The 16298-nt window shown below is 45.5% G+C and overlaps 1 protein-coding gene across 2 annotated transcripts in view; it reads left to right on the forward strand.

Annotated features, from left to right (window-relative positions):
• DIDO1 (death inducer-obliterator 1) overlaps window positions 1-16298 on the forward strand; it is a 1822440-nt gene that overhangs the window by 1301652 nt on the left and 504490 nt on the right. For both annotated transcript variants that reach the window (XM_044089904.1, XM_044089905.1), the window contains exons 14-15: window positions 14061-14150; window positions 15520-15715. In XM_044089904.1, the coding sequence (XP_043945839.1) occupies window positions 14061-14150; window positions 15520-15715 (286 nt within the window). The remainder of the gene's footprint in view (window positions 1-14060; window positions 14151-15519; window positions 15716-16298) is intronic.

A 16298-nucleotide genomic window follows, 5' to 3' on the forward strand; every position in this document is an offset into this window, starting at 1 on the left:
AACCCCAAAATGTCCAAGGATACTAAAGTGTCTGGATTCAACAAGTGTGACTCATGCTGTCAGAAGATGTCTCTGACAGATGGTCACACTTCTTGTGTCTATTGTCTGGGCGCGGTGCACCTGCATGACTTGTTCGGTTTGTCATGCTTTCAGCCCAAGAGTCCTGCAGGAGCACACAAATAAGTTAATCTTTCGGGGTTTGCTCAAGCTCCAGGATTCACCGGCCAAGGCTCAGCCTGTGAAATCCTCCAAGCCACCTAAGTCTTCGGCTCCCAGTTCTGAGCTGTCGCTGGGTGAAACTCCACCATCCACCTCGGCTCCCGCCGGAACCGATGTGCCTCCCTCCAAATCGGCTCCATCATGTCGTCTGGAAGTCAAAAGAGATCTAGGTCTCCCTCCTTGGAGTTGATACACTCGGATCCACTGTCACCTCTGCTCCAATCGGAGCGCAGTCATAGGTCCTCTCGGTCGTCTAGACTTTCAGATCAGGGCTTGGAGAGAGTGGTCAGTATGCTGCTGAAATCACAGGCCCTAGCGAAAATGTTGCCCAGCCCCCCCCCCCCCCAATCAGGTGTCAGCTCACTCCACTTCTGCAGATATTCCTCCTCCAACTCCTCTCTTGAACTTGGAGCCGGAGTTCATTGGGGTTCGAGTTGTGGAACCGTTGGCTCCGATACCTTCTCCTTCGGTTCCGTCGTCGGCTCCGATACCTTCCGTGGCACTGTCATTGGAAGGATCTGGGCGCCGAGACTCCCTCGTCTGCTCCGATGGGGCGAGTAGCATCAGACCCTTGTCCGACCCCATTCTCCCCCTCGGAGCTTCGGCGCAGGTGAGCTCGGCTCCTACATTGGCTTCGGAGCCGTCCCCCTCGGTGCGGCGAGGGATTCCGGTTTCTTCGGAACCGGAGTCTTCTCTGCATCCGGGCGGGGGCGCCTTTGAGGTCATGAGTGTACTAGCCCCCGAGTTAGTCCCACAGTCAACCCCATCGGCTCCTCCCCCTATGGTGCCTGCGTCTGCCTCTGCCCCTCCTCCAGACCCCAAGCGTGGCGAAACAGTGCTCCAGGGCACCCCTTTGGGTGTTTCTTCCTCTTGCGAGGCCTCCCATGATCACTCAGAGGAGCCACCTCGTAAGAGGAAGTGCAAGAGGATGCACGTTGACTCCCCTGAGTCTCACATCAGATACTGACTTAAAGGATTCGGAAGGGTCCCGGAAATCCCCCTTTGAGGATGTCTCCTTTTCAGACATTTTGGAAATGCTTAGGCAGAGGGGGAACAGGAATACTCTAACCCCTTCCGAGGATGAGTCTGTATTCCTGGATGCATTTGGTTCCTGACCTTCCACCTCCTGGGTGTCTCTGCCTTTCGACCCACTTATGTCTGGGGTGGCTCAGAAGGCGTGGTCAGCTCCAGACACAGTGGAACCCACCCCCAGGAGACCTGCTAAATTTATAACTGCATCTCAGGACAAACAGTTTTTGACTAAGGGTGTACCTGTTGATGCCATGGTGGTAGCAGCAGCCACAAAGGAGGAGTTGGCAGAAACTTCGCCATCTGTCCATCCCCCTAACAAGGAGTTTAAGACTATGGACAGATATGGGAAGCAAATGTTTGCTTCAGCGACCTTCTCCATGAGGTCTCTGAATTATTTGTGCCATCTCACCTGCCTTCAGAGGGATCTCCTTAAAGAGCTTGGAGATACCCTCCAAGATCCATCAGCTGAGAGGGCTCAAGCTAAGGTGGCCTCCCAACTGGCGACTCTGAATTCAGTTGTTAACTCCTCCATGAGGCTCATTTCTTATGCAGCCGATGGTGCGAGTAGAGCCGCAGACACAGGCGTTGCCCTTAGGAGGCACGCATGGATGCGGCTATGTAATTTTGTGGAGCCCTTCAGAATGGCTTTCACCAATACCCCTTTGATGGTTCCGCTCTCTTCGGATCACAGGTGAAGGACACCCTAACCAGGTGTGAACAGGAAGGCAAGAGACTCTCTGCCATGGGAGTCCGTTTTTCCACTCCTTCTACACTATACCCCAAGGGTCAGAAGAGTGGAAAGATGTGGTTCTGGAAATCCCAGGGAGCCTTGCCTGACGCACGTGGTGAGTTCCCCTCCAGGGGCAGAGGAGGGAACAATAACAGATGCCGCCCTCATGGCAGAGGGGGTCAGCAGAACCAGGGCAGCAGAGAATCCTTCTCTGAGAAGCCCTTTCAGCATCCCTGAAGGGTTGCCTGGCTACCCACCTCTGGAGGCAGTCGGAAGAAGGCTCTCACTGTACCCCAAAGCCTGGCAAGATCTAACTCAAGGCAAGTGGGTACAGTCGATCATATCCGGAGGTTACAGAATTCCCTTTGCTCAACCCCCATTACCGTCAAACAAGTCCCTTCCAGATATTCCACCCAATCTAAGGGACCAGGCAGCCATAGGGATTTCAAAGCTGCTACACAAGAGTCATCCAGGAAGTCCCGGCAGACCAGCTCGGATCCGGAACTTACTCAAGGTTCTTTTTGGTACCAAAAAAGACAGGAGACTGGAGTCCCATTCTGGATCTCAGCAGATTAAACAGATCTGTACAAAGAACAAAGTTTCGGATGGTCACGCTACAGTCCATTCTACCCTTCCTGGGTCAGGACAATTGGATGTGCTTTATAGATCTTCAGGATGCGTACTACCACATCAAAATGGACAGGCACTCCAGAAGATTCCTTCGCTTCCGGTCATTATCAGTTCAGAGCTCTGCCCTTTGGTCTCACCACAGCCCCCAGGGTGTTCACTTAGTGCCTGGCAGTGGTTACGGCTGACCTGTGACGTCAGTGATTCCAGGTGTTTCCATATCTAGACGACTGGCTCCTCACTGCTACCACCAGGCATCGCCTCCTACAAGCCAGAGACTACACTATCAAAACTTGCTGCAGGCTAGGCATTATAAATTTCGAAAAATCTCTATTGTTGCCCTGTCAGCATATCACTTACATAGGCGCAAATTTAAATACAAGGAACATGTTTGCGAGTCTTCCACCCGACAGGGTATCATTAATTCGCCAGCAAGTGCAGATTTTATTAACATGCAACAGGATTCAATCGGGTTCATCCTTCAAACACTGGGTTCCATGGCATCAGCAATTCTTGTTCCCAGAGCCCGCTTTCACATGAGAATTCTCCAGTGGCTCCTGTTCACAGAGTGGGCTTTCCAACAGCTTCCCATGTCTCACAAGAGTATGATCACAGAAGCATGCAAGAAGCACCTCGCTTGGTGGATGATCTCCCCATCAGTGTCCCAGGGCAGGCCATTTGTGCTACCCCCTCCAGTCGCCACAGTGACCAAGGACGCTTCCCTGATAGGTGGGGGGGCATTATCAGGTCAGGACAGTCCAAGGCACCTGGCAGCCTCACGAGCACCATTTGCATATAAATGTCTTGGAGATGAGAGCCATGCTTTTAGCGTTGCAAGCCCTTCCTGGGCTCTCTCCCTGTCGGGATAATTGCAATTCAAACAGACAATATGTCAGTGGTGTGGTACGTCAACAAGCAGGGCAGAATCAGGTCCTACCCTCTATGTCGAGAAGCACTCAGACTTTGGCAGTGGGTGATCTCTTCCCAACGTTTTCTGATCGCAACACACATCCCTGGGAGGTCCAACGTCAGCAAACAAGGCTCAGCAGAGCAATTCTCCTGCCTCACGAGTGGTCTCTGAATCAGGTAATTGCGGAACAAATCTTTCGCAAATGGGGGCAACCTTGCTGCGACCTATTTGCCTCACCCTTCAACAGCAACTGCAGCAATTTCTTCTCCCTTCTTCCACTTCCCGGCAACTCCCCCAGAGACTCTCTAGCCCACGATTGGCCTCAGGGATGACTTTACGCTTTCCCTCAGTTTCCCCTAATACCCAAAGTCATACAGAGAGCAACTGTGTTGGGTTGCAGAATGATCCTCATTGCCTCTTACTGGCCTCAACAGATATGGTTCCCATTCCTGCATCATTACCTTGTCGAGCAGCCTTGGATTCTAGATCTTATTCCATTTCTACTGATTCATCAGTCGGGCAGACTGCATCGATCCCTTCAAACTCTCCAGCTCACAGCTTGGTTGCTCCACTTCCAACCTTAGCCAGGCTTCCTAATATTTCATCCTCTGTGCGTGATATTATCTCATCACACAAATCCACAACTAGGAAAACTTATGCTAGCAAGTGGAAACGTTTTTCTTGCTGGGCAGAGGCTAGGAATATAGACCCCTTTTCAGCCCCTGTCCACGAGATTTTGGAATTTTTAGCGGAACTCTTTCATTCTGGTTCTGCTTCTGCTACAATCAGGGTTCAATTAGCTGCCATTTCGAATTTTCACATTGGGTTGTCTAACAACATTGTCTCATAAGCTGTGTAAAGCCTTCCTCAAAGGAACCACTCTGCTTTGGCCCCCAGTGACAGACCCCCCCCCCCCACCTCCACAGGATCTAAATTTGGTACTAGCTTCCCTAATCTTGCCACCTTTTGAACCTGCAGCATCTTGCTCCGTTAAGTTTTTATCCTGGAAGACACTTTTTCTGGTAGCCATTACTTCTGCCAGACGTGTTTCGGAGCTTCAGGCTCCATGTATTCGGCCTCCATACCTAGTTTTTCATAATGATAGTGTCGCTCTAAGTACCAATCCTTCCTTCCTAAGGTCTGTTCACAAAATAATTTAAATCAGTCCATAGGCCTTCCTGTGTTCTTTCCTAATCACACCAATAAGGCAGAATATAAATTGCACCAGTTGGATGTTCACAGACAACTGCGTTTTTATTTGCATAGGACAAAGGACATCAGGAAGTCGGACCAACTTTTCCTTTCCTTTGCTGAGGGCAGGCAGGGCCTTCCAATCTCAAAGGTAACATTATCTAGGTGGTTGTCTCACATTATTTCATTCATTTACCAGCTGAGAAACAAAGAATTACCTATCAAACCAAAAGGCCACTCTACTAGGGCATTGGCCACCTCAGTGGCCTTCCAATCTAGGTTGCCCATGGAATCCATCTGTGCAGCTGCTACATGGGCTAACCCACATACCTTCATTTCTTATTATAAACTAGACATTGCTTCCAGAAACAGAGCTGATTTTGGTTCCACTGTTCTGAAGAGTCTGTTCCAATGAGCAACCCAGGATGGTAGGTGCTAGGGACGCTGTCCCAACCAGCAAGAATGAAGGCGAGATAGACAACTTAACTTAAAGAAGTTATGTACCTACCATAACTTTTCATGTTAGTTGTCTTCTCGCCTTCCTTCTTGCGTCCCACATTCCATCCCCCTATCCTAGTCGATCGAAAGGATCTCCCTTTTTCAGATTTCATTGGCTGAACCTTCTCTGGTTGTCCTTTTTCTGCTTAGATAGCTTCACAGTTACGCCCAAGGGGCTACTAGGGCAGAATTCTTCCTTAGTTATGTCTGGAATAGCTTTTTCAAATGAGATCTGGGTAAATAGCGCCAGGCATCATGGGATATGGGGTAGCCTCGAGCCAGTACACAGCTCTCGAGCTATTGAAGATGGCCGAGTCCGAGCAGAGGATCAGCTCCAATCCCAACCAGCAAGAAAGAAGGCGAGAAGAAGACAACTAACATGGAACGTTATTGTAGGTACATAACTTCTTTTTTCCGCTGCGGTAAACAAATTCCACACACAGACTTCCATACTCTTTTGTGCAACTTGCTGTCGATTTTGTGCTAGGTTTAACACCTAGAACTGTTAGGTGTAGAGCAGAGTTTTTAGCTCGTTTTCTGAGTTCAGTCACGTACTGTGGCATCTGCCAGTCGTCTTGATCTCATTACCTAGACGCAAAAAAGATAAGAATCAAAAGCCTAGGTCCATGGATGACATTCGCTTACCCCCTGACTCGCCTACTAGACTTATGATTGTTGAGGAAAGTGAGGTGCTTAGTCAAACATGCTTTAGTTCCCTTCAACTTCTACAGCTCATATCTAAAGCTCATTGGTTGGGTCTGAGACCGCTCAGCAGGCCATGGCTTGTGACAAGTGACTGCTAACCAGAGACTCTTCACGGCCTAGGTCCATTAAGGTCAAACCCACATCAAAGAAAGGCATTGTGGCAGGGCCTTCGCGTAGGCCTAAGGGGCTCCCAGTTTCAGGAACCCCAGCAAGATTTAATGAGATTGGCTGAAGACCTCATTAACCTTGTAAGGTCCAGATGGACTTCAGGGAATATTACCCCAGGGAAAAGAAAGAGTGACACCCCCCCCCCCCCTTAATACTTCCCTGATCCACTGCATTCCAAAGAAGAGTCTGATTTGTAGGGCTGTGCATCTGAAGAGGGACTCCGTGTATGGCTTATATGAGAATTCTAATTCAGAGGAAAATCCCCCCCGCCTCCCCACCTGAAGACCTCATTTTTGGAAAGAGAGTTCATGCTATCAGAACATTTTCAGTGGGAAGCTCATGAATTCCCACAGGTCAAAAAGAAAGTCAGGGAGTTCTTAGACCTCCCTGAGCGCAACCCCCTAGCAATCCCGCCTATTCTGGAAGTAGTGGAAGATGTTTTTCAGGATGCTTCCTTAAATCCTGTCTCACTCCCTCCTGCACCCAGAAAGCCAGACCAGTTCTATAGGGTCCAGGACTCTCATAAATTTCTGTTCAAAAATCCAACTGCTGACTCTGAAGTAGTTAACCCAGGCCCTAAGGGGTCTAGCGCTGGTACCTTTAGGAACCCTTTACCTACTGACAAAGAAAGGGCTCTTTATAGATTTGGAAATAGTGTATACTTCGGCTACCCTTACTGTGAGGGTCCTCAACTGTCCATTCCATATAACCAAATACCAGCAAACCATTCTTGACCAACTAAAACAATAAATTCCGGTTTAGAGGATAAACGCCTTTCTAAGGAACTTTTAGATCTGTGCCATTCCAGTTTTCAAGAAACAAAATACTCTACACTGTCAGTATGATGCCATGGAAGCTTCCTGCAGGGCAGCTGTCATGGACGCAGTGATCAGGAGATGCACTTGGCTTAGAGAGCACCCCCTGCCTGACCATGTAAAAACTAATCTCCTGGATGCACCCCTTGACAAAGAATACCTTTTGCAGCTAAAGCTGAAGCAGTCCTCAAAAAGAAGGAAGAGGAGGTAAAATCCATACAAATCGTAAAGGACTTTCTACAAGTGCAGTCCCTAGGTTCAGCAGGAGTTTTCTGGCCAAATATTGGTTCTTTTCCACCCAATATAGAAACAGAGAAAGCTTCAGAGGGACAGAACCCCCAGGCATAGTCCACAACAACAAATATCTAGGCAGTGGACCTCAGCGTCTTGCAGGAAAGAGTTCTAGGACACCTTCCCCTGCCAGAAAGCAATTATGACTCTCCGCTACCATCTCCCCTCCCCAACCCCACTCCAAAGCTAGGAGGAAGGTGGTCTCTTTTCTATCAAAACTGGACCTGTGTTACTTCAGATCATTGTGTGCTAAATATTGCTGCCAGTGTTTACAAATTCACTTTCAAAGAGCCCTTAAGATTCTCATGATAACCAGATGTACCCCAAAATCAAAAAACTCAGGCTCTAGAGCAAATTCAAATTTAGTGGTGGTGGTGCTGCGGTAGCGTTGTCGCCTCACAGTAAGATGCTGTCCGGTTCGATTCTCAGAGCGTCTTCTGCGCGGAGACGTGTGAATGGACGTACCTTTGTTGAAGGTTGTGCGTCAGGCCTGGCAAACCGGTACGTAAAAATCAACCGCCAATCATTTAGTGGACCGGAGTTCTGCTGTGGCGACCCCTAAACGGGAAAAGCCAAAAGACACAAGTGTTTCCAGGGAGCAATGGAACCAGTTCCAGAAAATCAAAAATGGAAAGGATTTTACTCAAGATTCTTCCTAGTACCCAGAAAAGAACGGTCTTGGCATCCCATTGTGGACCTGTCCAACTTAAATCTTTTTCTCAGGGTACTAAAATTCAAAATGTTAACCCTGCAGAAACTACTCCCTTGTGTTAGCCTCTCATACATTCATGGTCTCATTAGACCTAAAAGAAGTCTGTCTGCACATCCTCGTATCAAAGTTGCACAAAAGCTTTCTTCTCATTAGAGCAAACTGCAGTCGCTATCAGTTTTCAGATGTCCTTCAAGGATGCATCTGCAGTCATAACATATGGGTTGTCCTGCCTCAGGCACCCCTTCGGTCGGCCGGATTCCAAAGTCTGGGTCTGGCCTCGGCTGATGTCGCACTTCACCCGACGTCTGCGGCCTGTATTAGACACTCAAAGACCTGAAATTCACACAGGACTTCCTGACCTCCTTGGGGTTCACTCTAAACCTAAAAAAAATCCATCATTGTGCCATCCAAAATTAGTTTTCTTAGGGGCAGTCCTGGATGACTTTCCTCCAAAAGGCCTTCCTCCCCCCAGACAGTCACCTTTTTTGACCAGCTACTTCCAGAACTTACAGTGCATAAACAGCCAGAGAATTCCTCAGAGCTCTGGGGTGCATGGCATCTTGTATCCTCATAGTGCCACTAGCCAGGCTACACATGAGGAAGCTTCACTGGTATCTAAAGAATGTGCCAAAACACTCAGTCCGTGGACACCAAAATACACCCGATAGTTTGCCTCAAGCAAGAACTCACATGGTGGGTACAGGCTTGCGCCTAGAATCAGGGCTTGCCCTTCAAAATCTCTCCTCGGGGACAAACCCTCACCACAGACGCCTGAGACATCGCATGGGGGGAGCCAATACCCAACATCTCCAAACCCACTGGTTATTGGATACCCAAAGAGGAAGCACATAAATTGGAAAGAATGTAGCATTTCTAAAAGGCTTACTAGCCTTCAAAGATAAATATGTACCAGGGGTTGTAAACAGACAGGCAACACCACAGTCATGGTACATAGACAAGGAGTCACACACTGCTATGCCCTGTGCTGTCTTGCCATGAACGTCAGGGAGACAGCACACACCTAGGACTTCACATCCTAGTGCAGTATCTGCCAGGGGAACAAAACATCCTGGCAGATCACCTAAGCAGGAACTTGACAGACTCCCACGAGTGGCACCTGCACCGAGATATCTTTCTCAGTATAGCTCAGAAATGGGGAACCCCACAGATGGACCTATTTACCAACGACGAAAATGCTCAACTGGAGAAATTCTGTACCAGGACAAGACAGGCAGTGGCATGGAGTAAGGATGCCTTCTCCTTCCCATGAACTCACCTCTTCATGTTTGCACCACCCCTCTCCTTTCCTCTTCTGCTTCGAGTCGTCCTAAAGATCAGAAGACACAAGGACCATTCTGATAGCTGTAAACTGGCCCAGGCAACACTGGTTTCCACCAGTCCTCCAACTCACCAATCAGAAACCTTGGCAGTTGACACAGAGTAGATCTCCTCATGCAAAACAAAGGGATTATAGTGCACCTCAATCTGCAGACTCTAAACCTTTCATCTTGGATTATCCCACAGCACCTAACTTCTACACCAACTTAAGTCAATGGGTGCAAATATTCTGAAGGAATCCAGAAGGCCTAACACTAGGAAATCTTATTCAGCTAAATGGAAAAAATTCTCTACTTGGTGCCATAGGCACCACCTTGAGCCAAGCTCAGCCAACATTTCAACCATCCTGGAGTACCTGGCGAGTTTAGTAGATAAGGGCCTTTTCGTACTCCTCCATAAAAGTACGTGTCGGCCATCTCTGTTCATATTCCTGTTTTCTCAGATCTTCACACCCCCTGCTTAAACAATTCTTTAGGGCTGTCATTCAAATTATGCCCCCCTCCCAAGAGGAAACCCACCCCTCCATGGGACAGCAATTGTGTCAAATTGACCTTTCCTCCTTTTGAATCTGCAGCTAATGCTTCTTTAAAATGTCTCACTTGGAAGACTGCTCTTCTTTTAGCTATTACTTTGGCTAGAAGGGTGTCAAGAGTTACTGGTCCTAATGGCAGTAGAGCCTTTCATTATCTCTCGTAAAAACAGGGTCTCCGTCAGGACTATCCTCTCTCCTTTTTATGCCTATGTTGGTAACTAATCTGTCTTTGAATTAAGCCATCCATCTGCCTACCTTCTTTCTCGGCCCTCAGAACAGGGTAGAAAGATTACTGCACTACTTGGATGTGCACAGAATATTGCGCATCTACTTGGCAGGACAAAATCTTTAAGAAAATCAGATGAACTGTTCATAATCTTTGCTCCTGGATCTGAAGGAAAATCAGCTTCTAAATAGACCATTTTCAGGTGGATTTCCCACTGTATTTCTTTTTGCTACAGCCATCATGGCAAGAACCCCACTGATTTGGTTAGATCTCATTCCACCAGGGCCACAGCTACTACTACTGCTTTCCTTAAAGGGGTCTACACAGAAGACATATTCTGGAAGCAGGCACTTAGTCTTCTGTGCATACTGTCACAAGACCACCACCACCACCTGCCAGCTTTCTTTAAATCCAGAGCAGGATTTGCCTCTGCAGTCCTGCAGGGGATCTTCTCTTATCTCCATCCACCCTTCTTTAAGCTTTGGTAATCTTCCCAACTGTTAGGACTGCAACAGTAAAACACAAAGAACATAATACAGTTGTGTACACTTACCATAAATGTGGATGTTAGTGTATTCACTGTTGCAGTCTTCTTTCCCTCTCTCCTACACCCTTTGCCTACCAGGTAGCCCTAGAATCCCCAAAATATGACCTTGGGCACTGTCCCAGGCTACCCTGGGTTAGATACTCCCTTTCTTTATTCATCTGTACTTGACTCTGGTCTCCTACATGGGGCCAAGAAAATACTGAAGTTATGACACAGGCTTGCCCCCTTTATACCGAGCATACTGACATTGGTTTAGGTGTCTGCCAGCCTGGGAAGTTTTTCTGGTAGTCAGGCCAGCCGAGGGCTTTCATGGCAGGAAATCCCAACGGTCAGGACTGCAACAGTGAATACACTTGGAACTTCTACATTTATGCTAAGTGTACACAACTGTACTAATATATGAATATGTATGTGTGTGTATATGTATATATATATATATATATGTACATTGTGTGTGTGTGTGTGTGTGTGTGTGTGTGTATGTATGTATATATGTATATATATATATATATATATATATATATATATATATATATATATACATGCACATATAAAAATAAAAAAAAATGTCTTCATACAGGAAGATGCTGTCTACATTGGAAACCCACAAGCACCATATTGTAATAGCAGTCAACAGTAGAAACATAATGACATTAAAGGGACAGAAATTACAAGGAAGAATAAAAAATGGGAAAATCTTTTTTTTTTTTTTTTTTTTTTTTTTTTTTTACAGGAAAATATTCTAAATTAATGTTCAAGCACTAAATTATAGCAGTAGTAAACAAACAGTGATAGAAACAGAAAGAAGATTCAAAGGGATTGGGGCAGTTGGAGAAAAGACAGAAAACACTAGGTACAGAGCAAAGTAAATTAGACTTAAGCTGTATGCGTTGTTTATTGAATTCTCACACTTTAAACAATGTGTTTAAAAAATGTTACTGTAGTGCAGACTCCCCTTATACTACTGTGAACTGTCAGTAGTGGAACTTGGAGCAAGAAATCTGGACAGAGCCTAAAATAATGGGGGGACAAAGGCCCAAAAATAGTGACGGATTTTAAATATTGCTCTTATAAATTTGAATTGTGCTATTCAAGCAGCTTTATGTGTTAGCATGCATTTTCTGAAGGATGTGAAGTCTGAAACAGTCATTATACTGAAAGTATGTTATTTAGTGACTTGAATCTCCGTGATTTGCCAGAAAAACTGCAAATTTTATGAGGAACCACACCAAAAATATGAGGCAAAAGTCAGGACATTCTGCAAAAATCTGGAGCCCTACTGCTGTATGATAGTGTTTGTTCATGCCTACTCTCTCTACATAATTCAGCCACTTACCTCTGCCCAGTATGGGAACAAAGCAGCTGCAGCTCCACAAGTCAGGTAGTCCACCAAATGTATGCAGGAACAAGAAGTAAATAATCCAAGGCAAGTGTATAGCTACCAGACAGCAACAGCAGTCAGCCACACAGCAGCAGCAGCACCAACCATAACCATCCTAACCCAAATAAAGCAATTGTCTGCCCTTTTGTAAGCTCTCTTTCCTCAGGTTGTTAGTGGTCTGGTGTATGGTCACTGTATCTGATGTGCTGCAGTGCCAGTAGCAACTCCCGTTCAGCCACATCCACCTCATCAAGTCTGTCTCCTGTCCCTCTTATCCATGATCAAAGTAAACGAGCATTCAAACAAATCCTCCTCAGCTAAGGAAACGTCATCCAAGGTTATATGCAGTCAGATGAAGATCTGCTTGCCAGCCTTAATTCCAAGCATGATGATTTTTCTGAGCCCTGCACTACCCTTTTTGAAGGTATTGCAGTGGTGCAAAAACTGCTATCCGCAGTTTATTGGCCACATTCTATGCTTCCTCATTTCCCTTTGCCTCAAAACGCAATTACTTGATTGGCTCTTATACTGTGATGCTGATTTGCTGTAATTGCAGTATAGGAGCCAGTGAGAAATCGCAAAGCGGAGCCACCACTGTTCTTTGTGGAAAAGTGGTCTAAATCGATCTCAAATGTGGCGCATTCTACGCATTCTGGAGTACTTGGCTGTTCAGCACATTGCTTACCTGGCTGTGAGACGCAGAAAGATGAAACAGTGACAGTGCTGTAGATTACACCTGATGAACTGATGTCACAGATGATGAAACTGTTGGGCCAGAAAACAACTCTCAACTTGCCAATCCGGAGCGGACTCCACCTCACCTTTTCATAGACATCTAGAAGGAATCAGCCTTAAGTTCTTGGGTAGTTAATAGGCATGTGGTCATGGAGCCCATTGAGGACCCTAACCCAGTTCTTCAGTTGCATCAGAGTACTGTCTAATTAAGAATTCCTCAGAGTTTTAAATTAGACAAATGGAAAATGAGGTGAATCATACCTATAACTACAGGAAGCCACTCCCTAGTGGCTCATAGCTTTAATTCTTTATTCCAATTGCCAGATAGGCTTACTGAGCATGCATTGCTAGCACCGCGCAGCATTCACCTGGAAATCGCATGTTGGAAGCGCACACACTTGCAAGAACTTGCAGCTTTAGCGGAACTCAAAGGAGCTGCTGCAGGGGTTAAGGATCAAGAAGGAAGGGACCAATCTGCCTGACAGACTGGCCCACTTCCTATCACCTGACACTCCTTTCATTGGTGGTATGATGCTGGTTTCTCTGTATCAGGGAACAAATAGTCTGGAAGTCTGTTGTCATGAGATCAGGTTGTCCTGGGTCACATCCCTGTTTGAGTGTGCTGTTTGAAAACCTTTGGACAGGGATCATACGTGTTGTAGTGCTCACACCCAGTTCTAGAAGTGGCTTAGACTATATCATCCCAAGTTAAGGAGTGGAGAGCTAGTGGAAGAACAAATATTTCAATTGGATGCAAGTAGTGTAGTTGACTGGGGAGGTGGAGAATAGAAAAACTGAGTCCTAGTATCCGTAGTATTGTTTAGGTCAGCTGCCCAATGTTGTATGTGTTTGCTGTGAAACTTCAACTTTACTGTGTTTTTATGTGATATAACTGTGTAGAATTATAGGTATGTGATAGTGTAAATTTTCGCTGACAAGTGGCTTGGGTTGTGGCCATGGGGCTCAGTTCACTTACCCAGTATAGAAGGGTAAATAAATCAGTTAAATAGAAGTACTGAGATCTGTAGACCTTCTGAAAAGCCAGTGACCCACGGCATTGACTTGTAGAGAATGCAAACCTCATTCTGATAATGAAAGAATTGAAAGTCAAAATCATGTCAGTATGGTAGTCCCTGTGATGGCCAGTTGAGGTGTAAGAAGTTAAACCTTATAAGAAGCACTTGATTCTGATGCGTTGGTGTATAGAATTTCAAGAAATGATGAAAATTGTCAGTTTTATAGTGAAGTATTCTGTTTTTATAATTTTGCATTTATCTTTTTACTATATTCTTCATTGGCTCAGTGTTTTTTTTTCTAATTGTCTACTCTACTGCTGCAACTAATCTTAAAAGTGTACTTTACTCATACGTTGCTTTTTTTTCCCCCCATTTTTCCCCTCTTAGGATTTACCAGATACTATCCACATTGGTGGTAGAATTTCACCCCACACAGTCTGGGATTATATCAGCAAACTTAAGTCTTCTTTTTCAAAGGTACCAGTAATTTTCAAAGCACTAAAAAAATCTTGTTTTGAAGTACTGCTATAGAAGTTTACAGCTCTGATTATTTGCAGCCTATCACTAGAATCTGAGTAAGTACCAACTTCTGATAAGGTTAATTTTATGAATGTACAGACAGCTTTATAGTTATAAACATTTTCTCTGTAATTATGCTTCAGAACTGTTCTGTGATTCTTGGGTTTTGTGGAGAACTTTAAAATCATTACCACTGAGTAGGTGGTACAGTATGTAATGTTTGCTGTCTTACAGCTATACACTATGGTGTGGTTCCCAAGATGATTTTGCAAAAGGAAAAAAAAAAGCTGCATATACTGTTTGTCCTTGTATTTTGTCTGCGTACCACTTGCTTCCCTTATACTAAATAGGTTCATAGGTTGGTACTAGGCTCTCAGCCCTAGAGCCTGTACAAGCCTAGCCATAACAATTCCCTGGCTATTTCTTCCCACAATATTTACTTCCTGTACCCCTGTTTAGCAGGGCGACTGACGTGATCCCCGGAGTAAATTTGTGAGCATTTCTTTGTGTTAAACACAGACTCTGCATTACCCCTGGCAGTGGCTCCTTTATTTGCACCCAGTCTACCCATTTGTTCCTGGCTGGGAAGATTTACTTAACCATACTTTCCCCCAGTAGCATGACCTGGATGGTAGGAAGTGAGCCACTCTACCCTCCCTTAGATGCCTTTGGAATCCCAGTAGCTGACTCCTGCCGTACACTCCACCTGTTTCTGTAGATCTGCAGTGTAGCCCTAGTCAGCATGATCTCTCCAGATGGGTAGTACACTCAGCCATTGTGAGGTGTAGCTGGTGCTGTGGATCTAGCAGACCTCCATTCCTCCAGAGTTATGAGTGAGCTGACATCAGATGCTTAATCTTCTGCCCAGTCCTGCCAAAACCTGTGTTGCTAATCATACATGGGTCACCCAGGACATAGTCAGGACTCCATCCCTTTACATCATGGAGTCAGTGGTCATGTCTGTGTATGCCTTGTGATTTACTTGTGCTATTCCTGGGAATGGTTGTCTGCCTTATAGCCATTTTTCCCACAGCAAAGATTAAGGTAAGGTAATGACAAATGATGGAGTTATTAATTTGGGGGCTTTTTTTAAAGTTGTCAGTGGGGGGAACAGTGATACTTCAGTGTAGTTGCTCATTTTAATTTATATTAAGTTCTTTGTGCAATTCATTGTTACTTTTTAATGGTATCTCTAATTATATGATTTGATACATGCATACCAGTTGAGAGTTGATAATTATTAAGACCTTTTCTGTGAATGCATTTGTTTTTCTGATTGTTATGGTAAGTTTAGGAGGGATTTTAATCATCTTTTTTTTTTTTGTAGGAGCTGTGTGTGATTCGATTCCATCCTGCTACAGATGAAGAGGAAGTTGCCTATATTTCACTGTACTCCTATTTCAGCAGCCGCGGGCGCTTTGGTGTTGTAGCTAATAACAGTAGACATATCAAAGACCTCTACTTGATTCCTCTGGGTGCTAAAGACCCCCTTCCATCCAGGCTATTACCTTTTGAGGGGCCAGGTAAGCAGAGAAATGTGTAGGCTGCACACAGCAAACTATCCCTGAAACAACTTAAAGCTTCAAAAATGGGTTTAGAACTCATGCTGTAAGTCACATATGACATTGGTTCAAAGCTGAGAAGAAAAGCAATAAGAAACACCAGACCTCAACTAACTACTATGAGAATGGATAGTGAGATACACTAGTATGTACTGATATCTAGATTTGCACCACCTTAAACTATCTCTTGGCCATGTTCCTCTACATTTATATTCAGACCCAACCCCCAACACCCCACCCCTGAGAGAAAAAAGAAATACTACTCTCGAAGTGGTCACTGGAGTGTAGAAGTTGTGTACTATTATTTTTTTTTTTTTAATTCATATCAGTTGGGATAGTAAGAATTCCATTAAAAAAAACTGGGGCATGTTCTGTGCATGCAAGCCCCTTTTCTTGTGTCATGCTTCTGTCTTGGTTGCTTTGCCTCATAGGCTGTACGTGGGGTTTATCATTTGAGGTGGTACCATAGCCGGCCTTAGGCATAACCCATCTATGCGGCCGCCTAGGGTGCGCCTCTAGCAGGGACGCTTTTCCAGTATTTTTT

The sequence above is a fragment of the Protopterus annectens genome, chromosome 12.part0 (assembly GCF_019279795.1).
Source record: "Protopterus annectens isolate FY-2018-M chromosome 12.part0, PAN1.0, whole genome shotgun sequence".
Lineage (NCBI taxonomy): Eukaryota > Metazoa > Chordata > Ceratodontiformes > Protopteridae > Protopterus > Protopterus annectens.